The sequence below is a fragment of the Arvicanthis niloticus genome, chromosome 3 (genome assembly GCF_011762505.2).
Source record: "Arvicanthis niloticus isolate mArvNil1 chromosome 3, mArvNil1.pat.X, whole genome shotgun sequence".
Lineage (NCBI taxonomy): Eukaryota > Metazoa > Chordata > Mammalia > Rodentia > Muridae > Arvicanthis > Arvicanthis niloticus.
The window spans coordinates 109,763,312-109,789,095 of NC_047660.1; the positions used below are offsets into that span (position 1 = coordinate 109,763,312).

At 51.4% G+C, this 25,784-nt stretch overlaps 1 protein-coding gene across 21 annotated transcripts in view; it reads left to right on the plus strand.

Annotated features, from left to right (window-relative positions):
- Tns1 (tensin 1) overlaps window positions 1-25,784 on the plus strand; it is a 213,342-nt gene that overhangs the window by 118,948 nt on the left and 68,610 nt on the right. For 19 of the 21 annotated variants that reach the window (XM_076931682.1, XM_076931683.1, XM_076931685.1 and 16 more), the window contains 14 exons: window positions 206-247; window positions 1,462-1,512; window positions 6,671-6,726; window positions 8,459-8,639; window positions 10,425-10,475; window positions 11,397-11,519; window positions 11,879-11,943; window positions 13,154-13,237; window positions 17,307-17,419; window positions 17,761-17,821; window positions 17,917-17,992; window positions 18,512-18,641; window positions 21,580-21,645; window positions 22,688-22,804. In XM_076931682.1, the coding sequence (XP_076787797.1) occupies window positions 206-247; window positions 1,462-1,512; window positions 6,671-6,726; window positions 8,459-8,639; window positions 10,425-10,475; window positions 11,397-11,519; window positions 11,879-11,943; window positions 13,154-13,237; window positions 17,307-17,419; window positions 17,761-17,821; window positions 17,917-17,992; window positions 18,512-18,641; window positions 21,580-21,645; window positions 22,688-22,804 (1,216 nt within the window). Of the gene's footprint in view, window positions 1-205; window positions 248-1,461; window positions 1,513-2,249; window positions 2,374-5,359; window positions 5,549-6,670; window positions 6,727-8,458; window positions 8,640-10,424; window positions 10,476-11,396; window positions 11,520-11,878; window positions 11,944-13,153; window positions 13,238-17,306; window positions 17,420-17,760; window positions 17,822-17,916; window positions 17,993-18,511; window positions 18,642-21,579; window positions 21,646-22,687; window positions 22,805-25,784 lie in introns of those variants that run through there. The other 2 variants (XM_076931699.1, XM_076931695.1) reach the window with 2 other exon arrangements.

Below are 25,784 nucleotides of genomic sequence, written 5' to 3' on the forward strand. Positions count from 1 at the left end.
CTACTGTGGTCAGGTAGAACTGGCATGGCTCTACTGCTAATAAAATTGTGTTTCATTGTACAAATGCTGCTTTCCCAGCTTGAGACCAGACATGTGATATCTTGAAGCTTGGGACTGTGCCCTTGTTACCATTCTGACCTCCAGCCTAGAAGGTGGTTGTGCCAGCATCTCTGTGAAACTCATGTTATTTTGTCTTTGTCCCTAGCCCATCACCACGGAGAGCATACCCAAGAATGTAGGAGATGTGGTGAGTGACAACCCAGGCAGACTGAAGAGGCTGCTGCCAGGAGGAGGTTTGGGGAGGTTTGGAGATGGGAGAGGGTTTGGAGCTTGGAGGAAGGGTACTGATGACCTTGGAGCCTATGTCCAGCCATGGGCTGTAGGGGTGAAGCTGACAGAGAGGGAGAGAGTGGGGCTGTGAAGGAGATCAGTGATTGAATTTGTAAATAATATGCTAAATGCCTCCGGTCTGTAAACCTAGCACCCAGAAGGCTGAGGCAGGAGGGTTACCCTCAGTTTTAGGTCAGCTTAGGCTATGTACTGAGAGGACCTCTTAAAAAAAGAAAGAAAAAACAAACAAGAAGGAGGCCTGATAACCCTCAGTCTTGGGAGTGCCTGTGCAAGGATGGATGAGCATGTGAGCCCAGTCCCCAGAGACCACCTGGGAAATGGCAGCTCAGTGCGGTGGTGGATGCTTGTAACTGTAGTCCTGGGGAGGTGGAGACAGGAGGACCCTTGGGTCTTGCTGGCTAGCCTCATCTGTTTGACAAGTCCCAGGTTAGTGAGAGACCCTGACTCAAATGCCAAACTTGCTTGAGAGGGCAGGAAGGGGCAGGGCCTGTCTGCTTTAGGGATACAGGTTTGCAAAAGTGACCCAGATGCATGTGTGTCACACATGCATCACACACACACACACACACACACACACGCACATGCACACATGCGTACACACACACACACACACACACACACACACACACACACACACACGAGGGTAAAGGAGAAGCAGAATATGAGAAAGCCAGGCAGACTTCCCATCCATCTTCTGGACTACATGAGCAGAGAGAGTTTTCTCCAGGCTGGAAGAAGAAAATGAGAAAAATTGGGACACTCAATGGTGGGGAAACTGAGGCTAGAAGAGGTGTCTGATGGGAAACCCATCTTGAAACCATGTGCTGGAGGCAAAGGCTCTCCCTGTGAGATTTCAGGTGAGGGAGAGCCTGTCTAGTCCTCAGCTTCTCATCTTCAAAATGGATAAGTGTTCCCTAGGGGTGGGCCCAAAGGAGAGGGTTTATGTCTCTCTAATGGTCCTTTGAGTGAACAAACAGGCATTCAAGTAACACAAACACCCCCACCCCAACCCTCTGCTTTTGCCCTCTGTCCTGACCCTGGCAGGTAGGAATTCTGGAATCTTCTACTGTTCATCTCACCTCTCTCTGACATTCTCTCCTCTGCCTACAGGGGGAAGGAGACTGCCGGGGTGGAAGTGTTCCGAAAAACCTGGAGGAGAGTGTGAGTATGAGGAGGGTAGGGACCAAGGGAGAATGAGACGGGGATGTCCTCAGACCTGCCTTGTGGATATGCCCCTCATAGTTCTCGGGAAAGGGAAGGCTCCCAAAGTCGCTTGCTGGGCTCCGGCTTGGCCCTGGTCTTCTTCCTCACTGTGCCATGACAGTACTGGGTGAGGAGTGGCAGAGGGGCTGATCTGAGAGCTAGGCTTGGTGGAGGGAAGACTTGGAAAGGGTGAGAAGCAGGGCCGAGGTGAAGGGGCCCTGGGCTCTTAAGATGACCCTAGATCCTGGAGACAATATTGGGTGTGCTTCCCTGGAGCTAGGGTACTCTGGGAAATGGTGACTGCTGTGTGGCTTTTTCTGCTTCTGATTCAGGACTCTGGAAAAGGGGTTATCTGGTCCTGGCTCACTTTGTCTTCAGTTTTACAAGGGAAGTCGAAGGACACATTTGTTAATCGGAAGGAACTCAGCTAGGGGGCAGGAGTCTCTGATCTCTGTTGGGGGACTGGCTTGTCTCCACACACCCCTGGCAGGCCCCACAGGAGACCCTTCACCCTCCTCAGGTCTTTTCTGTCCTGTGCCCCATGCTGGCCCCTCCGTCCACTCCAGGCCTGGAGAGGAACAGGGAGTGGTTTTGGCGGTTGGCACAGGGGGAGCTGTTGATGGCACGAGGCCCTATCATCTGACAGCTGCCTGGCCTCTGGTAGGGAGGGCCCCACAGGGAGGGGCTGAGCTGTAGCAGCTCCCGAGGGTGGCCCACCGACACTGCTGTACCATCCTGGGCCGCCATAGGCCCAGCAATAAGGAGTGGAGCTGTCGAGGGGCCTCAAGGACTCCTAGGTTAAGGGAGGGCGCTGTGGAGGTACGTGGGGATTCCTGTTCACTGGTCCTCAGGATAAGGTTCATGATGCTTTTGAGAAGTTAGTTTTGTGTGTGTTATTGCAAAGGATGAATTAGCTTGAGGCACACCCAGCTGTGGTGGGGTGCTCGGTAAATATTAGCCTGCCTGCCTGCCATTGTTTCTTTTAGGAGCCAGGAGCTAGGGTGGGAGGTTGTATGGCTTCATGACAAGGTTTAATGGCAGATGCTGTGGCTTCATGTTAAAGACGAGGAAACAGAAGCTTGAGATATCCCTTGGATGTTTCTGGATACATGTCATCCAGGCCTCTTAACCCCTGGCCTGGGAATAAAGTGGTAGCCTCTGAATCATTACTTTTAGTCGATGTTCTGGGCGTGTTTATATTATGTCCTAGGACTTCTGACCCCTGCATCCCTAGTCTGGACCATATGGAGCCCATAAAGAGCCCATAAACTAGAGCCAAGCCAGAAGGAGTAAGGTTAGACATCTGGAAGAGGGATTGACCCTAAGGGCATGTTTGACCTTGGTCTAACGGAAGAAAGAGGTGTCCACTTAGCTGTGGTTCATGCCATCTTGTTTTAGGTTTTAGGAAAAATGACATGGTGTGGGATCAGAGAGTCTGCAGGTGGTCATGTGTCAGGGCTGCGCCTTGTCTGGAGGGAGGAGGGAGGGGAAATGTCTCACTAAAGGAGTGTAAGGAGGCAGACAGGAGAGCAGATTCCAGAAAGGCCTGCCGCTACAGAGGACTGGAAACCCCACTGTCAGGCTTCCAGACATCTGTTGTAGGTTGGGTGACCCAGGGCTGCAGGGATGGTCCCCTGGTTGCCTGGGGCTCCGCTGTGTTCTGGGCAGGGGGAAGGAGAGAGCAGCTCAGGGTACTAGCCTGTTTGTGAGGTGTTTCCTGCTTGGCCTCTCCAGGCAGCTTTCTCCGATGGAGCTGGTGTTCAGTGGAGGTTACAGAGGCGAGAGAGCTCTGTCGCACTTTGTTTTGGAAAAATCCAAGTGGTGGGCAGGAAGGGGGAGGGGGAGGAAGGGGGTGTGGCTGCAGGGCCTGTGTGGGGGCCTCAATCCTAGGAGATGCAGGAATGAAGGGCTGGGCTCTGGCTGCTTCACTCGACCCCTGGTATTCACTGGCAGACCCACCTCTCTCTCAGCTGGGGCTCTGGGGACCTAGGTTCAGGAAACAGTTTCCCCCCCCCTCTGTCCAGAGGTATTTTGTTTGCTTGTGGACCTGAAAGGAAGGCAGGATTTCTCCCAGCCTGTAGCTGCAAACAAGGCCCATTGGAGACCTGAGGTTCACATAGTTCTTGCTGCATGGATATATGTACCATGACGAACAGAAGGTGGCAAAGAAGAGCCCCAGGCTGCAGGCCTGAGCTACTTTGGAATGTCTGAGTTATGGTCAGCTCTTGCCTGCAGGGAGAACCAAGGAAAAAGGAATTGGTGCCTGCAGCAGGAAGGATGCGGGTTAGATATGAGGGGGACCATCTTGACAGTGAGGAAAGATGCTGTTTGGGGGAGGTTGTAGAATGGAGGCCTTTCTGCAAAGGAGAGACATGTTTGGGAGATTAGAATAAGGGAGACTTCTGCTTGGTGCTCAAGGAGTTGGATCAAAAGTTCTATTATTGGTCTGTCTTGGGAGGAGTTAGTAGGAAGTTAAGAGTTTTGAGATTCCCTAGAGGGGAAAAGAATGGGATTACAGGCAGGCAAAGAATTTATTTTTCTTTTAAAAATAAACCTTCCCCAGGGACTCCAAGTGGGGCAGGTAAGAGATTTCAGAGCCCTGTGTTGTGCCCATTTTACTGATGTGCATGTGAGACTATGCTTCTGTGCCTCTCACCGGGTGGATTGACAGCTATCTTCACCGTACAGAATGAGGGTGAGGCTTAGGCCTCTCTTCTTCTACTCCCAAGTGCCCAGAGCACAGTTTAACAGTGAATGGTTAGCCAGTGAGGGGATGTCTGCCATGAGCGGGGCACAGAGCTGACTCCAGGCCTCAGCTTACCCTGTTGTCTTGTAGGGAGTTTACAGGAGGGGTGTGTTTGCTCCTGGATGCTCCTTTACTGAATTCCTGAGCTCATGGCAAGTCCACAGTACCCGTGCAGCTCGCTTTCTGCTGGCGAGGGTCATGTGTCCCCAAACCTTGCAGAAAACAGGAAGCCCTGTTGGTACGAGGGCAGTCCAGCCCTATGATTCATCAGGGGGTGACAGTCCAGCTGTTGGTCCCTATCCTCTGCCCAGGGCAGTTCCCCCTGTGCACCCCTGTCCCAGCCACCCTGCTGTAAAGAGTGTTTGAACTTTTCTTATCACACCTCTGGAGGCGGCAGGGCCAGACTCCAGAGTCTGTTTGGGCCAAGTATTTATTGTCCACTCGGGAGTGAGGAATGCGGAGTGTTATAACCTTGGCCAGAGGGTGGTGGGGAACTGGCCTGGAAGCCTGGTCTTTGGGTCTTGTGCATCCCTTGCCCTGTGCCTCCAGAGCTCTGCTTGGCTCTCCAGTTCCTTCGCCAGCCCTGGCTCAATCGGTCTATTGTCTTCCTCCAGCTCCTTGCGTGTGCCTGGCCCTGATCTTGGCGGCACCGTGAGCTTTGGCTAAGATGTGGCTTCCAGTTGTTCGAAGCAGCTGTGGTGGCTTCCTTCAAGAGTGGCTGTGGATCCTTAGCAGATGAAACCCCAGGGGCTATTTATAGCAGGGTGGCCCTGGGGCTTGGAGCCAGGCCCAGGGCCTGAGGAGAATCAGGGCCTCCTCATCAGAGACCATTGCAATGGGATAGATGAAGTGTTGGCTTTCTGTGTGCTTTGGGGTGGGGAGTTTTGGAACAGCCTGGTTTAGGGTTTTGAAAACCAAACACCCCTGGTCCCCGCCTTCCCTGCCCTAGCCTGACTCATGCAACCCTGAGACCTAGGGCCAGAAATGCTGAGAGACTGAGAATCATTCCTTCGGACAGCATTGTTTAGCTCCTCCTTGCACTGTGGGTTCTGCTGAGCTCTGAGCAGCCCCACAGTGGCAGGGTGGACAGCCCTCCTACAGCCAGGGGCCCTGACTCTATCCTCCATGGAGAGCTGGACCTCAGAGCCCCACACTCTGCATGTTGGGTGCAATACCCTCCACTTAGGCTCTGTGGCCAAGGCCAGGTCAGAGTTAGTCCTGCTGCATCAGCCTCCTAGGGATTCACGGGTGAGTCACCACTGTCTTATGTCTCTGTCCTTGCAGACTTTAGCCTTGCTGCCTCCCAAGGGGAGGCTGCCATTTGGTGGCCAGGAAAGGTAGCTTGGTGGAGCCCAGGAATTCAGAACTGGGGTATCTGAGTCTGCATCCGTTAGAGTGAGTGGATGGTGGCCGCTGAGGGAGAGCAAAGCAGGTCTTTTTTTTTTTTTTTCTGTGAGGGTGGACGGTTGTTCCTTCCTTTCCAGGAATTTCTCTTTCAGTTCTTCTTAATGAGAGAGTGACAGCTAAAGTGACAGCTGCCAGTGATCAAGTGCCAGGCACCGAGTGAGGAGGGTCATGTGCATTTGTTTTGTATGCCTGTACAAGCTATTGAGGGCTGTCCTGTCTCACTGTGACATGCTGGTGACATTTTACCAGGTTCAGAGGCCCCTTGACTGCCCAGCAGGATGCTGGAGCCTAGAGCTGAAGTCTTAATGCTCTGCAAAGTTTGGGTCACCAACGTGGGTCTGTCTGTTTGCTTAATTTTAGGCCATCAACATCCTGGACATGGGGTTGGTGAGCCTGGCATAATAGACACAGATCCTTAGAAATATGGGTCCCTGGATGCCCTTTATAAATTACACACCTGATGCTCTGTCTCAGAGCTTTCCGTTGATCCAGTGACTCGCTGTTGTGGCTTTGGAGGAGTGGGGAGTGAGGGACTGTAGTGACAGAGGACACAGGTTCAGTGCTGGCCCAAGTGTAGATACCTTTAGCTTTCCTGGAGCACAGGCAGTTGCTATTTGTGATCTCTAGTCGAGGTTACTGTCACGATGCCTGGTGAATTAGGGCAAGGTGGGTTTCTGCCAAGGTGGGTTCCGCCACTGTTGGTAAGCATGTCTCCGGAGCAAGGGAGCCACTCAGGTGGCTATTTGTCTCTCTATCAGAGATGTACTCTTTCCATCTGAGCCTTTCCCACAGCAGGTACTTCTGGCTTTTGGGATTTTGTGGCCGAGTGTTGGAGTGTTAGGGTGGTGGGGATGGAGTGTTGGTCACGGAGGATCTGTGTGTGGCCGTGACCTAGTTCCTCTCTGCTCTGCCCTTCCTGTGCTCCCCATCTCTTGTAACCGTGTGCATTTTCTCTTTTTCCAGGGCTCCATGAGAGTTTCCCCAAGCGTACAGCCACAACCACAGCCACAGCCTATCAGGTACACTTGGCACATGGGGAAGGGATGGGGTATGGGCACTCTCACGTCCCATCCTGGATCCTGAGACTGATGCTGTGCAGCCCCAGTGAGAGGCCTGCAGTTGGTGGCCCTTGGCCTCCATCATTGTGAGATTCAGACCAGACATTGAGGTGGACTCTGTCTTTTCCCACATTAGTTCATCAGACCTTGTAATGGCACTGAAGGTCTGTGTATTGGCAAATGCGTTGCTGAGTGTCTGCAGCGACTTGTTCAAGGTCGTCCACTGCTCAGAAGTGGACCTCAGGGCTTGTCACTATCAAGGCCCATGCTGGTTCTCTTTGTGGGTGGGTCTTTAATGGCGGGAGGTCTGTGTAGAGTGATCGTTCGCCACACAGGGAAAGAACACTCAGGAGGACTCCAGGCTTTGCCCACACTCCACCTCCTTCTTCCTTCCCTTCACTTTGAGCCCCACAAAATGTGTAAGGGTGCCAGCCATGGTTTCTGCCTACAGCTCCTATAGAACAAGGTTGTCTTTTAAACACCCCCCCCCCACCTCATCCCTTCTACAGCTTGGTCCACCTCGAGCTGTGATGCCAGTTTTGTCCAGCTGGTGGCGCTGTTGTGCCTTTGTATCTTTTTTGGGAAGCCATCCTGACAGTGGAGTTGGCTGGTCATCACCCCAGGAGGGAAAGGCTTGAAAGGAGTGGGCTGGTTATAAGTTTCCTGAGGAGGGTGCAGGACCTTTAGAGCCAGGAACAAAGGACTGTGGAGAGTGGAGGGTACTCAGGCTACTTTGTATCAACGTTTGGGGTAAATGTGCTTGTGGCTTCTGGCCCCTGGGTAGACGTCAGAGCTCTAGCTCAGCTGTTGCTGAGATACAAGAGGGGCAGGCGTGATTAGATTCAAGTCCAAATCTAAACTGGGCAGCTACCCCTGTCATTTCATCAGAGAAGATTGTCTTTGGCTGCCTTCTCTCTACACCCATCTAGGACCATGTCAACCCTGGTGGAATCTAGATATTTCTAGGCTTCTTCATGTCCCAGGGCTTTTTGTCACCACACCAGAGGATCTGCTACCTTTAACCCTCTCCAGCCTCACCCCCATACTGCTATAGTACAGTGAAGGTTAGCGAAATGAGGAGTGTTGTCCACTCCTGGGAGGAATACATCTTGGATAAGGAGGGAGGATGTGGTAATGAGTATTGGAAGGAGGAAGATGGGGAAGAGCTGTCTCCGCAGGCACCACAGACCCCTCTTGTGGTAGAAAAGCAGATATGTGAAGCTCTGAGGTCCTTGCTTCCCTCACCTGTGTCCGGGGGAGAGACAGCTGCTAGCCTGGGTGTTCCCCAGTGTTTCCTGCCTTTGCCACCACTGCAGTAATCATCCAGCACTCTCTTAGTGTCTGGCCTTTAGGAACGAGGGAGACCTGGGCCAAGAACGATCTCTGCAGGGAGAGCTGGGGCCAGAGTGCAGGGGTCAGCCAGCCTTAGGGAGGCTGGAATGTGCCTGGGCTCCGGCTCAGCTCCAGCCCATGTGAGCATATCACCTGAGCTGCCCCCTTCCCCAGGGAAGCCTCCGTCTTCTCAGTTTGAGAGCATGGAGGTGGCCAGGGCTCTGCTCCAGGCTCCCTGGGGAGCACCATCCTAGTCAATCTTTCCCTATCAAGATCCTTTTAGATACTTCTGTTTGGCTAACTGGGTATTAGAGATGGTGTTGGATTCCTGGGTTCTGACCTGGACCCATCCTCCACTCAGTCTCTCTAGAAACACGAGCGTGAGCCGAGCCATGGACGACAGTTGTGAGCTGGACCTGGTGTATGTCACCGAACGCATCATCGCCGTGTCCTTCCCCAGCACAGCTAACGAGGAGAACTTTCGCAGCAATCTCCGCGAAGTGGCTCAGATGCTGAAATCCAAGCATGGGGGCAACTACCTGGTGGGTGGGCCTCACCCTTCCTCTTGCTCACTTGCTGTACACCGAGAGTCTCTGCCCACGCCTCGTGCCAGTGCCCTTTCCTTCCTAAACCTGAGCATCCTGCAAGGCCCAGGGCCTCACTCTATCTCAGAGAGAGTTGATTCCCAGGGGAGCATGTGCAGTTGAGTGGAGCCAAATGTGTGTTGAGTGTGAAAATGTGTGACCACTTGTGAGTGCATGTGTGTGTGTGTGTGTGTGTGTGTGTGATTGTGAGAATGTGTGAATGTGTCAGTGGGCTGACTAGAAGAGAATAAGGACACAGGTTCACATAGCTGAGCCTTCACAGCCAACCTGGTCCTCTGATGGCCTCTTTCCCTGGAGAGAGACGGTTGAAGTCAGTGTGGTGGAGCTGCTTCTGGTGGAAGCCCTGGAGCAGACTTGATCATGTGTAGTTTTGGGAGTCCTGTGGCTGGCTAGAGTTACCTGATATTAGGGAGGTGGGTGGCAGAGATTTCCTCTACAGCAGGAAGGTGGCTATCCCTGGAGGGAGGCTCAGGTCCTTGCTCAAGGGAGTCATGTGGGGCTGGACTGCTGGCCCTGAGCCCCTGAGTGCTGTCTGCCTTGTTTAACAGAGGTGGGCTGAAGAGGTTGCACAAGGGTGCTGGGGTTGCTGGAACAAATGGCCATACACTGTTTGGCTTAAAATGACAGGAATGTGTTCTGAAGGCTGGGCATCTGGGTGTCAGGGAGGCCATGCTCCCCTGAGTCCTGGAGAAAACTGCCTTCCGTCCCTCGTTCTCACTCCTGGCCTCTCCCAAGCATTCCCTGGCTTATGGCCACATGTCTCTATTCGCTGCCTCCACTTTCTGGTTATAAGGACATCGGTTGTTAGTCTTAGGCTCACCCTGCATCCAAGAATGTCTCCTAACAAGATCCTTAACTACTTCCAAAGGAGGCAGAGTCTGTAGTTCTGAGTGGAGATGCATGTTGAAGGCCTCTGTGGCAGTCCATCTATCATCTGTGCTGAGCATTGTGAAGTGCCTGGCTTTAAATACCAGAAAGTCCCGGTTCTTACTCCGCCTCTGTGACAGCCGAATGTATGGTCTTGGCCATTAGTTTTCCTATCTGCAAAATGGGGCTTGCTGAGGGAGTTGTAGCCAGCTCTGTGACATTGTTATTGTCATTTAAGTGTGTTTTTTAATGGTACTGGGAGTATCTGGACTCCTCTGGCTTCAAGAATGCAGAGTTCCAGGATGTCTGTGTTCTGCCGCAGCCCCCTCCTTCATGTCCATTCTAGAGTCTGTCTCCTCTCCTCTTGGCATATGACAGCGATTGTCAAATTTGTGGTCGTGAGATAGAGGCAGGCAATTCTGCACAGCCCTTTAGGGGGTCAAGGAACATGGGAGACAGGGTAGGCTGTGGGATGTGAGTACGCTCCATGTGGTTGAAGACCGAGAAGCAGTCTGGTTGGGGGATTCAGTCCTAAAGCCAGAGACGGACGCCCACTGTCACTCAGCACCATCGGGCAGGGCTGCATCCCTGCTCATCCCAAGTTCAGGATGTCCACTTGCAAGGGGCCTGGCTGAGTGTGGTGGCCTCCACCTTTCCTGAGAACTCACTGCTGATGCCATTAGCTGACATGTGTCTGTGGTGGAAACTTCTGTTAGGGGAGAGAGTGACAGCAGGTATAAGGAGTCTAAGAGATCATGGCTGGCCTGTGGCCTGGTTTCTGACAACCAGGGACAAACTACCTCTTCCAACTTCCACCCCTCATTCTTCCTGGTCTCTCCCTTTGTCTCTTTCTAGCTATTCAACCTCTCTGAGCAGAGGCCTGACATCACAAAGCTCCATGCTAAGGTGAGTCTGTGGCTGTTTTGGGAAGACTAGGCCTGGCCTAGCCTGGGCTAGTGGGAGAGAGAACATATTCCTTTTTGTGTAGTGCCATGACAGTTCCAAGTTCAAGGGCATCTCGGATATGCAAAATGGACTACAGTACCAACTACTGAAATTTCACACAGTGGTTTCTGACCTCATCTGCCTTGGGGAGGGTCTACACAGGGTTTCTGGGAGTGGGGCTGGGGTTATGTCTTTTCTATATGTGCCTGTCTCTAAGGTTTACTTTGCTTGCTAAGTGGGTTTTTAGAGACTTTGCTGGGGACCTTGGCTTCTATTTTGGATCCTGGTGCCTGTCATTATGGGATGGATGTTAAGCAAGCAACAGACTGCTCTGGGCTTCAGATCATGTCTCCGAAAGTGGACAGCTGGCTTAGGCATGCTCTGTGGACCCAGCCAAATAGCAGCTCTTTTTCATTTAGTGTTTTGTGAAGTTAGAGAGGGCTTGAGGAGGCTTTGACGGCTGAAGGCCACTGGGAAGTCCCGCTTCTGCACACTTCAGACTTCTCTCAGAGGCCTGGGAATGGGCAGTCTGTATATCTAAAGGGCTGTGAGCATCAGGGGACCCTTTCCTTTCCTCTGACACCCTGTCATCCTTGAACTGGCCTTGGAGGGGAGCTGAAGGGCTGGGCTCAGGCCTTGGCACACCCCTGTGAGGAGAATAGTTCTGGGAAAGGGAGATGGCTTGCCTAAGACCCTACTTTGAGCCTGGGTCCCAGGTCATGGCCTTTGCTCTTTAAGCCTTGCCTCTCAGCAGGACTGGTGGGCAGGACAGGAGCAGAGGCCTGGCTGCTGGTGACTGTTCCCACATTGTGCTGGCTGGCTTGATGGAATCCCTAGGCTTTCCTTTTTTTTTTTTTTTTTTTACTTATGTCTCAATCACAGGTCCTGGAATTCGGCTGGCCTGACCTGCACACACCAGCCCTGGAGAAGATCTGCAGCGTCTGTAAAGCCATGGACACCTGGCTCAATGCAGACCCCCACAATGTCGTCGTCCTCCACAACAAGGTCAGAGCAGGAGCTGTCCACATGTGCACGCACCTGTGTGTGTACAACTGCGTGTGCACACTTGCTGGGGTGTTGAGATTGCGTGATTGTGCTCCCCCACCCATTTGTGTTTTCTATTCGAGAACATGATAGCTTCTGCTCAGGGGTATACCACCAACAAATGGGGGCAGGGCAGTGACTTACGTTCCTAACAGTGGAGAGTGCACTGGCTTTCTGACTCCCATCCTCCTGCCTCCCTCCACAATGTTCCTCTTTCTCCAGAACAGCACCCTTCTCCCCCACCCTTGGCCCCCAGGCTTCTGGGTGGACTTTCGACAGCAGAGCCTGTTTGACCAATGATTGCTTTTTGCCTCTTTCAGGGAAACCGAGGCAGGATTGGGGTTGTCATTGCAGCTTATCTGCACTACAGCAACATTTCAGCCAGGTGAGAGGTCAGCTGTCTTTTATCCCAGCTTCTGTTCCCTGGGCATTGATGTGGGGACACTCCTCTCCCACCTGCATGGTCTCTACCTTCCTGAGGCAAAGAGTTGCCCTAAGATGATGGGCCAGGATGGATGAAAGGTGCAGGAGCCCCCAGCCCTGAGGCAGGATGGAAACATCTGAATACAGGGAGCTCCTTCTCCCGTGCGGAAGACACCCACCCAACGGCTTTGGGCTATTTGTTCTCCCTCAGTTGCCTTCTGTTCCCCTTGGTGATCCAGGAAGGAGTTAGAAAGAGATATCACATCAGACTTGGGCCCAGGGGACAATCTGGAAGTTACCTCAAGTCTGTGGGGCTATTTTTCAGTCTGGATGTTTGGGAGAAAGAACAGGAACCAGCCAGTATGCAGATCCCATTCTGACCCCACTCAGCACAGAGGCTTGCTCATCTAGCACGGCTACCCAGAGGCTGCCGTGTTACAGCCCAGGTCTTGACCTGGAGGACTTTAAATACCAATCAAGTCCCTTAGCAGCGCCCGTGGTTGTGGCTATGAAAACATAGAGACCAGAAGTGACTGGGGGTATGTGGCCGGGGGACCTGTGGCTCTAAAGACCTCAGGATTTCTGTAGGTCTTAAAGAGGAGCTGTGGGTGGGGAAAAGTACTGGCGAATGCAGAGTGAGAAAAGGCTTGGGGACAGTCAGGTAACAGAGAGCAGTGACCTTGCTGGCCTTAGTGAGGACTTCGCATCTACTCTGAACAGGATGGAAAGGTATTGGAATGCCAGAATTATCTCTGTATGCTGTGTGGTGGGTCACAGAAACCAGCCCAGCCTTGTGTCTGCTGAGTGGACACATGAGCACCATGGCTGCCAAGCTCTTAATGGGCGTCACCTCATCCAATCTCCTTTAAGCCTCATTTGATGAAGGGGATGAGGTTGGATGGAAAGGATTATGTCCCCAGAGCTAATTAGTAGCAGCCTAGAGATAGGTGCCCAGGCTGCCAGGCTGAGTGCTGTGCCATACAGATTGCAGATGCTTGAGGTGCTTTTCCTGAAGGCTTCTCAGTGTAGCATGTTTGGAGGAGAGGTTTGTCCTTCCACAGTGACCAGGATTGGCCGAGGGGCTGTGCAAGCCTGGGGTGTCTGAGGGAGGGGAACAAGAGGCCCTTGAGTGTAGGAATGGGCTTCTCTGACTGTCTTGTGTCTCCTCACAGTGCTGACCAGGCTCTGGACCGGTTTGCAATGAAGAGATTCTATGAGGACAAGATTGTGCCCATTGGCCAGCCATCCCAGAGGAGGTGGGTGCCTGGACTCCAGGTCCAATGTGCGCACTCCTTCTGGTGGATACTGGCCTAGTGCACTCTGAAGGGGTGGACATCTACTTAACTGAGGACATACCAAGCATGGGCATTTAGCCTGCAGTGGCATGGGTATGGTAGTGCCCACAGGTTGGGGTGTCACTTGGCTTCGGCAGCCTCTAGCAGAACACATTCTGTTGTGACATGGCTGTAGAAGAGCAGGCTCCCTTGTAAAGAGGACACATGCTGTTCTTGGTTGTCCCTAGAGGCAGGGTCACTCCAGCGTGTGGATGAGTACACATACATTGATGTTTCTGATGCCTGTTCTGGGAGTTCATAGGTAGCTCTATAAGGGACACCTTCTCTCGGGAGAATTTATAATGTTTTGCTAAGGGCCCCAGCCACACATTCTCTCTGGAGTGTTGTAATAATAGCCCAGCCAGGAAGCAGGACCGGATGGAGTCATTCATTGCCAAAGTCGAGGAACTCTGCTGCAGCAGTGGGTACTGGGACATCCAGGCTAACAGAGCAGTCTCTTCCTTTCCCTGAGGGAGCTGTGGTTCTTTTTAGAGCATAGTCATTAAATTAAGTGCCCCCCCCCCCCCCCAAATAGCCAGATGGGAAGGGAGGAGAGTTGGAGACGAAGAAGGACAGAGGGTGGGGGAGAATATAGAGAGGCAGAAACAGAGGTATAGGGAGAGAGGACAGAGTAGAGAGAGGGAAGACAGGAGAGATGGAATAGGGGAGGGGAAAGAGAAAAAGAGAGAGAAGGGAGGGGAGAAGGAGAAGACCCATGCTGGAGAGTGCTACGTCACTGAGGGTGACAGAGAGAACTGGCTGTTTTCATGGAGACAGCCTGGGGTCTCTGGTGTAGGTGACTTTGAAGCCCTAACTGGGGCAGTGGTGATGTCCGGGGTACCCTTTTACAGATGAGAAGCTTGAGGTCAAGGTAGGGCCAGGGCCAAGGGCCACAATGAGTGATGGCTGAGCTAGAATGTAGGCTCAGGGCTGGGAGGCTGGGAGTCAGGGTTGTATTTGGCAATGCCACCTGCTACCTTGCAGGGATCTGCCGGTGGATGATACCTGATTCAATGATGTCTGACCCACAGGGGGTCATAGGTCAGCTGGTCCTGGGAGGCTGCAGTCACGGCAAGCCCCAGCCTAGACTGGAGACCTAGAAAGTAGGAATTCTGGTTTGGCTGTATGAGGTGGGCCTGCTACCTGCCTGTACTGGCTCAGCCCCATTCTCACACCAAGGACGAGGCACTAAATCTTTCACACAAGGACGTGTGCGGGCAAGCTTCTTATGAACAACTGCATGCTTGCAAACAGACAGTTGCTGCAGATGCCAACAGGTGGTTTTGAAGAAAATTCAAACCATGACTGCTAGAGTGATGGGCAGCCATGGGGGCTGGCTCATAGTGACGTATGCCAGGGGAAAGGTCTGAGTGGGCAGGGTGAAAGTGATGGGGGGGGGCTAGCCAAGGGTAGGGGGCTTGGGCAGAGCAGGCAGAAAGGCTGGAGGATTAAGGGCCCCATGGCTTCTGAAGCCCCTGAGAACTTAGCTGTAGATTCCAAGGGCTTTTCTGCTTCTTAATATTGAGCATCCCCAGCACACACCCATGCCCCCACCTTGCCTATCTGGATAGGAGCTGCAGTCACTCCTGAGGACGATTGCCATTGTAGTTGAAAGCCCAAATAAAAGTTCATGAGTACTCTCCAGGTACCCAGGAGCCCCGCACCTTCCAACAGCACATCCTCACTGACTGCTGGCCTCCTAGAAGCCTTCAGCGTGGGTCTGAGACCACGCACCAGCTCCTGGCGGTCTGTCATGCGCACATGGCAGCCTGGTCTTAGTCACCTTTGGTCCTGAAGGTTACAATCTACTTATGAATAGGAATGTGGACCATCACTGTGTCTCACTGAGGCTTGGGGAAGGTGGGCTGAATGGTCGTTGTGATGCTGAACAGCAGAGACCAAGCTTCCCCTGATGAGGAAGGGACGAGGTCCAGTCCTCACGTGTACGCATGCACTGCAGTTGTCGTGTGAACATGACTGCCTGTATTATTCGTGTCTGCCAACAGATCCCATGGGCCAGTGCGTTTGTTGGGGGCAGTCCACCCTCTCTACACACATGAGAAAGTGCATCTGTTATCTTCCGGAACATTCCCCACCACTTTCCCTCCGCTTCCTTGTCAGTGTTGCTTACAGGGAACCCGGCAGTTGGACAGGGAAGAGCAAGGAGTGTGCGGGAGGGGCTTTGCCTGTAGGTCACCCACTCATTGTCACCCGCCCTCGGACTCATTGTCCCCAGAACACAGACACATCCTGTTGGCCTGGTCAGGAGATCTGATGGGAACCTGCCATTCCAGGTTTCCGGTTTGAGTAACGGCCGGGGGGTTGGGGGGGCTGGATAGGTCCCTGAATAGGGGCTGGCAATGCCCATCAGATTATCTTGCAAGGGAGACTGAGATGGCCCCACCCAGGCTCAGGGACCGAGCCTGAGCCTGGAGGAGGGCCAAGGGGCCAAGAGATGGGGGTGGGGAGAGGTTTCTGGTGTCATAATTAGAGTCTTAACCCCCCACCCCAGTGGAGCTATTGGCTTTTCTAGAGTCCCAGGCTGCATTTGATTGGCTTGTCTGGTTCAACCTGGATCTCTAGCGAATCAGAAAAAGGAGGAAATGTCAACCAGTCAGCACCAGAGGACTGACCTGTGGTTCGGAGTTGCCTAGTCTAGACTCTTTCCATCTCTCTCCCACCCCCTGATTTGTGTGATCTTGAGGTGTGTCACAACTCTTTCTGGACCTCATTTTCTATCTCTGTTGGAAAGAAATGAGATGGCTCAGTCCTTCCATTCTAGCACCAAGATTTTTATTAGAAGAATGAAAGAACTGCAGGTTTCTGGAGCTGCTTATGTAGCTCAGTCTGTTGACTGCTTAGCATGCTGGACACCCTGGGTGCAATCTCTAGCATCACGCACGCGCGCGTAAAAACTCAACTATAAACCAGCTTAGAGTTAGAATACTTTATTGGAAGCTAATTATTTCAGATCCCAAGTAAAGAAGTTAATATACAAAATTCCATACATTTAGCAAGAAATAAAATAAGCACTGCAGTTATCAAGCTTTTACTGTTTGTCCTTTCTCTCCTTTATATGTATAGGATGTATATGATGTGTGTATTATGTGTGTATCATATACATACATACATACATACATACATACATACATACATACATACATACATATGTCATAAGCAAGGTTTGCCTCAGTAAGCCTGATGCTTTAGTTGGGAATGAGACAGGAAAGAGATGCTCATGTTCACCACCAGGGGGTGCTAGAGAACTCCAAGTGGGCTCCAGGTTCTGAAATTTTCAGGGTGGTTTGTTGTTGTTGTTTTCCATGTGGCTTGGGTGGGTGCATGTGTCATGTGTATGGGGGTAGATGGAAGCCTAGGGTGGTGTTCTTAAAGGAAGAATGAATGGATAATGAATGGATAGAGGGGTAGATAAATATGTGTATGGGTGGATGGATGGTCTGGCGGAGGATGAGTGAGTGACTGAGTGGATAGGTGAGTGGGTGGATGAGTGGGTGAGTGGCTAGGTGAGTGGGTGAGTGAGTGGATAAGTGAGTGGGTGGATGAGTGGGTGAGTGGATAGGTGAGTGGGTGGGTGGATAGGTGGGTGAGTGGGTGGGTGAGTGGGTGAGTGGATAGGTGAGTGGGTGGATGAGTGGGTGAGTGGATAGGTGAGTGGGTGGGTGGATAGGTGAGTGGGTGGATGAGTGGGTGAGTGGATAGGTGAGTGGGTGGGTGGATAGGTGAGTGGGTGGGTGAGTGGGTGAGTGGGTGGGTGGATAGGTGAGTGGGTGGGTGAGTGGGTGAGTGGATAGGTGAGTGGGTGGATGAGTGGGTGAGTGGATAGGTGAGTGGATGGATATGTGGATGGTTTGGTAGGTGGCTGGATTCATAGTTGAGCAAATGGGTGGGTAGATGGATGGGTGGATGGGTAGGTGGATGGATGGAAGGGACTACACAGTCCCTTCACTGATGACACCTTATTCCTGTGTAGATATGTACACTACTTCAGTGGCCTACTCTCTGGCTCCATCAAAATGAACAACAAGCCTTTGTTTCTGCATCATGTGATCATGCACGGCATCCCCAACTTTGAGTCTAAAGGAGGTACCTGCCCCATCTTTTCCCTCCAGCCTCTCTTTCCTTCTTGGTGGCCTTGGGCAGTAAGCTGTAGTGTCATCTGGGCTTGTGTGGGGCTCTCAGCAGAGCTCAGTTAGCTCAACCCTACGCCTCTGCAATGTCAGCTTGACACCAGGTCATGCCTAGTGGCAGACGACAATGGAGGAGTCGATGTTTTGCCTACTTAAAATGCCTTAGAGGGGAAGTTAGACTTTCTTTATGTTCTTGTTTCCTTCTTTTTCTCTTTCCCTCCGTTGCCTTCCCTTTGTCCCTTATCCCTCCAACCATTTCTGGTTCTAACAGCACACTCCCCTCCCCTTCTCTGACAGGGTGCCGGCCCTTTCTCCGCATCTACCAAGCCATGCAACCTGTGTACACATCTGGCATTTAGTAAGTAGTCTGTGAAGGAAGACGGGTGGGACAGGAGGAAGGGAGAGCTGAGGCTGTTTCCTCAGCAGAGCTCCCTCATCACCTCTCTCCCTCAGCAACATCCCTGGAGACAGCCAGGCCAGCATCTGTATCACCATTGAACCAGGGCTGCTCCTGAAGGGAGACATATTGGTGAGCTCCACCCTCCTCCTCAAGGGTCCCTTCTCTTGTCTTGTTCCTGCCCTACCCTGGGGACATGGGACATGAACCTGTTCCCCTGTAAGCCATTGGGTTTAGAACTGTGTGTTCCTATGTCCCTCCATGCTCACATGGTCATGGTCTATTCTTCTCCTAGCCTCGTCTCTTGCTCTGGGGCATCTCCAGGGAACTGCCACTCAGTGTGAACTGTGACCTTCTAGCTCTAGACTGGTGACAAAGTCATTCCCAGTCCTAATGGGAATCCCGTTTACTGTAGTTTAAGGCCACATTTCCTTTTTGTATGCGGGAACATCTGGGAGGGCATCTCCCACAATGCCAGACTGTTCCCTTCCTCTTCTGTTCTAGAAGTTTCCCAAAGAGCTCTGAGATCTTTTTTTGGTATTGGTGACCCTTCTCTCGTGGGTTTGGGGTGAAACTTGGGACTCAGCCGATGAAGCCAATCAGGAGGTTCCCTGGGACTTGACCTTCCCACTTTGCCCCCTTCCCATCCAGCTGAAGTGTTATCACAAGAAGTTCCGGAGCCCGGCTCGAGACGTCATCTTCCGAGTGCAGTTCCACACCTGTGCCATCCATGACTTGGGGGTTGTTTTTGGGAAGGAAGATCTGGATGAGGCCTTCAAAGGTGGGCTCCCTGACGGGGGCAGGATGGGGTCCTTGTGGCAGGGGAGGAGCCCAGTGTGAGATGATGTAGCCGATGCAGGGACCATCTTCTCTGAGCCATGTGGTCTGTCAAGTCTCAGGGATGACAGTATGAGGGACTGAAGGAGAATATGACCAGTCAGGACCGAGGTTGGGATGGTCTAGGAATTCAGGTTGTAAGAGAGACCAAGCCCAGTTCCTTTCTGGTCCATTCCCACACCCCAGGGCCTCTGGGATGTTTTGTGCCTCCCACCTTTCTCTAGGGCTTGCTCCATATGTCTCCTTCCTTTTCTCTCTGCCTTGTCCTGTGTGACTATCGGGAGTCAGTTTTCTAGCATTCTGAGGGGTCTTAATATTGGGATCAGTATTAAGTGCTGAATCAAAGTGAAACATGATGTAGTTTCTTTCTTGATAATGTTAAAATGTCTTGTGAGGCCAGCTGAGGCAGGAAACAAGTATCCCTCAAGGGGGGTGCATGTATGTGGGGATGGTGGCAATAAGGAAGAAATTTGGTCAGGGTATGCTGGAGTCTTCTACCCACTTAAGGCTCAGTCTAAATCATCTTTAGGCCTAGAAAACACACACACACACACACACAGATTCATGCTTGCATCCATTTGCACATTCATTCCCTTACCTATTAGCACACAATTCATCCATATTTCATTCACCTTTCATCTATCCACTTGCATATTTGTTCTGTTATCTACACATTGGTCGGTCTGCCTGTTCATCCATTCATCTATCCACCCATCTATCTGCCCATCATCCATCCATCATCCATCAATCATCCATCCATCCGTCTGCAGTTACTCACCTGCTAGTGCATGCATGCATTCATCCACACATAATTCACTATCCACCCATTAACATACCCATTCACCTATCTATCCACCCATCTACCAAGAATCACTTGTGTGTTAAAACATGGTAGACATGTTCTAGATCTTGGAGATACAAAGAGAAAACAGTTAAACCTCACCTTTGAGAGTCCATGGTCTCACAGAAGAAACACAAACAAGAGTGAATTGGTGTGCATAGAGATGAACACATGCATAGCATGATGGTGTCCTACAGAATAGATGTCATCTTTGTTGGAATCTCTTCCTACAAGCAGTGGTTGGTGATCTAGGCCAGTCGAGGCTCAAGCAGAAAACACGGAGGGGCCAGATCAGAGGAGGAGTGGCCCTCTGTGTACTTTGACATGTAATGAGAAGGTTGTTCTATGAGACCTCTTTGCATCCAAGCCAGAAGGACTAACATGGGAGGCCTTGTGAGTTTCAGGACAGATTATGATTCGTCTTGAAGGGAGATGAAGGTACAGCTGACAAAATTAAAAGGAGGTTGAGGAGACACAGAGAGAAGTAGTATGGGGAGGGGGTTCCCAGTTTTCTTTTCTATGGTGCTAGTCTGGAGAACCATTGAGAATCAATAGACCCACACACAGAGCCTTGCCAATATCTGTCCAAGTTAGGGTTACTATTAATGTGATAAAACACCATGACCAACTTGGATTTTGCCTTAGTTAGGGTTCCCATTGCTGTGAACAGACTCCATGACCAAGGCAACTCTTATAGAGGACAGCATTTAATTGGGGCTGACTTACAGGTTCAGAGGTTCAGTCCATTATCATCAAAGCAGGAACATGGCAGCTTCCAGGCAGGCATGTCGCTGGAGGAGCTGAGAGTTCTACATCTTGATCAGAAGGTCTCCAGAAGACTATCTTCTAGGCATCTGGGAGGAAGGTCTCCAAGCTCACCCCCAAAGTGACACTCTTCCTCCAACAAGGTCACACCTCCTAATAATGCCACTCCTTGGGCCAGGAATATTCAAACTATCACAGGGCTGGAAGCAAGTTGGGGAGGAAAGGGTTTGTTCAGGTTTATGCTTCTGCATCACAGTTCATCATCAAAGAAAGTCAAGACAGGAACTCAGGCAGGGCAGGAACCTGGTGGCAGGAGCTGATGCAGAGGCCATGGAGAGGTGCTGCTCACTGGCTTGCTCCTCATGGTTTGCTCAGCCTGCTTTCTTATAGAAGCCAGGACTGTCAGCCCAGAGATGGCACCAGGCACAATGGCTGGGCCCTCCTTCATCAATCACGAATTACAAAAATTCCCTCCAAGCTTGCTTACCGCCCAATCTTCTGGAGGTATTTCCTCAGTTGAGGTTTCTTCTTCTCCAGTGACTCTAGCTTGTGTCAAGTTGACATAAAACTAGTCAGCATAGTGTCTGAGGCAATCAATGGAGTAAATAAAATCCTACTCAGATTTAAGAAGAAATGAAGCTGGGTGTGGTAGAGTATGCTGGCACTACTCAGGAGGCTGAGGCAGGAGGATTTTGAGTTCAAATCTATACTGACCCTGTATTAAAAGGGTGGGACAGTGGGGGAAGAGGTGGGACTAATGGGAGACAAATATTTCACCTTTATAGTGGTGAGGCAAGGGGGTTACTTAGAACTCATTGTGCAAATGGTGGCTGTGTCTTAGAGCGCAAAAGATGGAATACTGTATTCAGAAACCGGAAGGGTTGTGTTTGCCGCAGAAAGTAGAATTCTGGCAAGGGTGGGGCCTACAGTTTCAATGTGAGATGGACTGAGGATGAAGCTCAGTTGGTAGCGTGCTTGCCTAGTGTGCTTGGGAAGCCCTAGGCCTGAGCCTCATAATTTCACCACTCAAGGGATGGAGGCAGAAGGAGGGTGAGAGGTTGAAGTCCATCCTTAGCTATATAGTGAGTTTGGGGACAGCCTGGGCTACGTGAGAGGCTGTCTCAAAAATTTTTTTTTCACTATGCATGTACAGCTTCCTCTGTGTAAAAGGAAAAGGTAGACATGCTATTATATCATTAACCATGTATGCATGTATAACTGAATTCTGTTCTGTTTGGGAATCTGTGGCCCATTTTCTGTTTTCCTTCTTTTTCAGATGACCGGTTTCCTGACTATGGCAAAGTGGAGTTTGTCTTTTCCTATGGACCAGAGAAAATCCAAGGTATAGACCAAGTTGCCTTCCCTTCCCTACACCCTCACCTGTCCGTGTCTCACTCTTAGCATCTGTCCCTCTGCAAACGCGATGTTCACACACTGTCTCTCTGCAAACACGACGTTCATTGTGGTTCAGAGCAGGCCAAGATCCCAGCTGCACCTCATCCAGCGCCTTACTTTCTATATAATAAGAATAAACGCAGACAGTGAGGTGCCGAGGTGACTAAACTGTTCTGGTCCCCTTAGGTCACCATCTTGTTATAATCAGAAACTGAGGACCTTGGCAGATGGAAGGGACAGCCAGTGAACATTCAAAAGTGCTGGATGGATTGTGGGTATTTATGAGCCAAAGTGGCTCAACCTGAAGGCCAGTTTAATAATAAACTTCTTCTAGACTCTAAATACAGAAACCAGTTGCTCTTCATCTCATTTGAGAACAAAATGGGAGGAGATGAAGTTAGGTTACAAGCAGAGGGACTTTGGGTAGACTAAAGAAAGGACTGCCAAGCAAGGAAAATAGGCTACCTTGAATGGCCTGACTAGTTTCAGCGCTGATCTGAGGATGTAAAACTGAACTGGCCTGTGCAGATGTATGTCTGAAATAGGGGAGAGGGCCAGGCCTGGGATGACCTTTCCAATCTGTGTCTTTTCAATAACCCACTTGTAATTCCCCTGCTGTCCCCACATGGGTGGTTCAGGATAAGCCTGTCCCTTATCCCTTCTCCAGTCTCTAAAGCAGACCCTTGTTTCTGCCCCAGGGCCATATATGAGAAAGTGGGTGGGTGCTTGCTTTCTCTAGCGAGTGCGTGCATGTACTTGTGCATGTGTGTGTGTGTGTATGTGTGTGTGGTCTTGCTTTTCCATACCTTGTCCTGATTTGCCTTTATGACCTAGTCTGAGACTTCCAGAGTCTGCAGGTAACCCATGTTATTGTCCCACCCTAGACATCAAGAAAACAAGCTGGCTCCTTAGGGATGGTCCACAGAAGAGGTCTAGCCTTCTGTTTTACTATGTGTAATCTCTTCCTGTCTCCTGCCGGTTCCCCATAGGCATGGAACACCTGGAGAATGGGCCCAGTGTATCTGTAGACTATAACACTTCTGACCCCCTCATCCGCTGGGATTCCTATGACAACTTCAATGGGCATCGTGAGGATGGCATGGAAGGTAGGTGACCCTTGGCTGCCAGGCTTTCAATGATATGGCCAGCCCTGGCCTGAGTAGCCTTGGTTCTCTGGAGTATCTATAGAGGAGATGGCTCTAAGTGCAGCTGTCAATCCTTGTTCCATCTCTTTGGAACCTGCCCTTGGGTGACTCCGGGCTGCCCTCTGTGTTCTTAGAGGTCAGAACATGCATATGTAGATGGAGTATTTGAGGCCTAACAGCTTGCATGAAGATCCAGCAAAAATGTCTGAGAACTCAGTGTAGGGTTCCAAGATGTGAGCAAAAAAAAGCCACAGAGTGGGTACAGTTCCGGTGCCTACTTAACTTGGCTGAAAACACCAACATATTCCATACTCAGAGCAGGGGGCTCTGGAGGGGTCTGTGGCAATCCATTTGTTTGTTTGGTTCTTGGAGTATGGAAGAGGGATGAGGGGTGGAGCCTGTGAAATGAGTAACCTTGAGGTGCCTCCTTGGCTCTGGCCCTAGGTTTGTTTCCTGATTCATCCACGGGATGGCAAAGCGTTAGGCTAGTCTAGAGGGTCCCTTGTTTTTAGAATTGGGGTAACTGAGATCTTCTGAAAGACAAGATTATGACTTCCTCCTCAGACCCAGGCTGTGCCCTCTTAAGGACACCGGTGGCAACCTCTCTCCCCACCAAAGCCAGTTGGAGCGTCCTTCTGTGATGAAGTGGTACTGGGGAGGAAAAACATGGCCTGGAGCTCTCCCTTGTCTACCTCTGCACTGATGTCCTCTGTCACCCTCACGCACGCAGTCTCCTGTACGGCTCTACTCAGGAAGCCATTTACATCAGTAGATCTCAGAGAGACTGGAAGAGGGAAGATTAGAATTCAGGGGTTCCATGAGATTGCATTTATGTACAGCACCACGGTTTTGGTGGCTTGCCCTTGTATTCTCTCAGGGGGCCTTCATCTCCCACTATGGTCCTTGTCCCCCACAGCCAGTTCCCGTCTTCTGAGTGGCTGAGTGGCCTGGGCCTGGGGTAGAACTGAGGATGGAATGAATCGTCTTGGAGGCTGCTGCCAGTCTTATTGTTTCTCATTTTGGGGAAGTTTGCATTTTTAACAAGAACACTTGGCAATTTGAAGGCATTTTTAATGCCTCACCATCTCTCCCTGGTGCAGATGCAATGCAGCGATAAATGTAAAAATATTTCATGAGCTCCAAAGTGCCAAGAGAATCAAAGGTAGAATAATTGAGGACCAAAAGGAATGGATGGGGTCAGCCTGAGGGAAGGAAGGAGAACAGAGGGCCAGGGTTTGAACAGGGAAACCTCGGGTAGCAGGTGGGTTCAGAGGACAGGCAGGACAGACAAGGGAAGGTCATGGCTGGCTCTGGAGCCCTAACACCATGATCTAATTCCCTAGCAAAGAGATGGAGCTTGGGCCAGTTAAAAGGTCAGCTGGTCCTATCAGGACAGAGGGGCTTCTATTTGCAGACATAGAAGCTGGCCCTCTGCCCATGGGGGGCAGATCAGGTCTCTGCTGTCCGTTTCCTTGCCTGGCCTGACTGAGCTGAGGCTGGGATAGTTGCCAGGGAATAGCTGCTCTGGACTCTGACTGTGTGCTCCTTGCTGCCTGCCCCTGGACTCTGACTGTGTGCTCCTTGCTGCCTGCCCCTGGACTCTGACTGTGTGCTCCTTGCTGCCTGCCCCTGGACTCTGACTGTGTGCTCCTTGCTGCCTGCCCCTGGACTCTGACTGTGTGCTCCTTGCTGCCTACCCCTGGACTCTGACTGTGTGCTCCTTGCTGCCTACCCCTGGACTCTGACTGTGTGCTCCTTGCTGCCTGCCCCTGGACTCTGACTGTGTGTTCCTTGCTGCCTGCCCCTGGACTGCATTCCCACTGGGCCTAGGGACCCCAGGGCTAGCCCAAAGCTTAAGCAGTACTGAGTTTCAGTACTGCCCCTGGCTGAAGCCCCGAGGAAAAAAGACGCTTTTTTTTTTTTTTTTTTTTTTTTTTGTGGCTAATGGTCAAGAGAAGGAAGCATGGACCTCTTGTCCCCTTAATTGTGTGGAGCCTGTGGTTCATCTCTGCCTAGTGTGAGAGCAGGAGACAGTGAAGGAGCCGAGGAAAGAGATGGGAGCCCATACTGAAAATAGGCTCTGATCGGGGATTATGGCCAGAAAGTACCTGACATCTCAGGGACTTGGTGGAGGGTCTATTGTTTTAGCTGTCTTGGGTCACCACAAAAAGGCACCACAGATGTCCCTGAAGTGACAGAAATGGCATCTCATTGTTCTGGGACTGGATTCTGAGACCAGGGCTGGTGACCCTGCAGCCTGCCCCTTCGGCATGCAGAGTCTTGCCATTGCTGACCGTCTGTCCTCACGTGTCTCCCTCTGTGTCCTCTTCATGTGGGGCCATAGACATAATGGAGTAGGACCTGCTGTAGTGATTTTCTTTTGCTGTAGTCAACTCTCTCTTCATGTAGCCACTGTAGCCTTTTGCACTTTGCAGCCTGTAGCCCGGAGGGGATGGCTCAACCCTGGTTCCTGACTGGGGAGAAGTGAGGATCCTGGGTTTCTTGGGTTGTGGAAGAGAGCTGTCTGGTCCCTGCTTCCCTCCTCCTCAAATCTGCCTCCACCTCCCTCAGGGTTGGTGTAGAGCCTGCCAGCTTGGCCTTGGCTGACACCATAGTGTGAGCCTCCAGGAGTCCCATTAGCTCCTTGGCCTGAGTTCTGAGCCCCATGCCCAGGTCCCAGCACCCCTTGGGGTGGGGCTAGGGCTTTGTTTTTGCCTATGCTGCACAGAACAGTGTCCAAATTCTTCCAGAGGGTTCCAAGATACCACTTTCTGAAACAAGTTTCAGTAACTGGATGGGGATGGCCTCTGTTTCTGAGGAGCCAAGAAGCCAAGCTGCCCTGGTACCCTCTGCTTGATGTCCTCTGACCCTTGGCCATCAAGCTGTTGGAAGTAAGGATAGGGAACCAGGGCTGGTGCTGGCTAAATGGGAGCATGGAAGC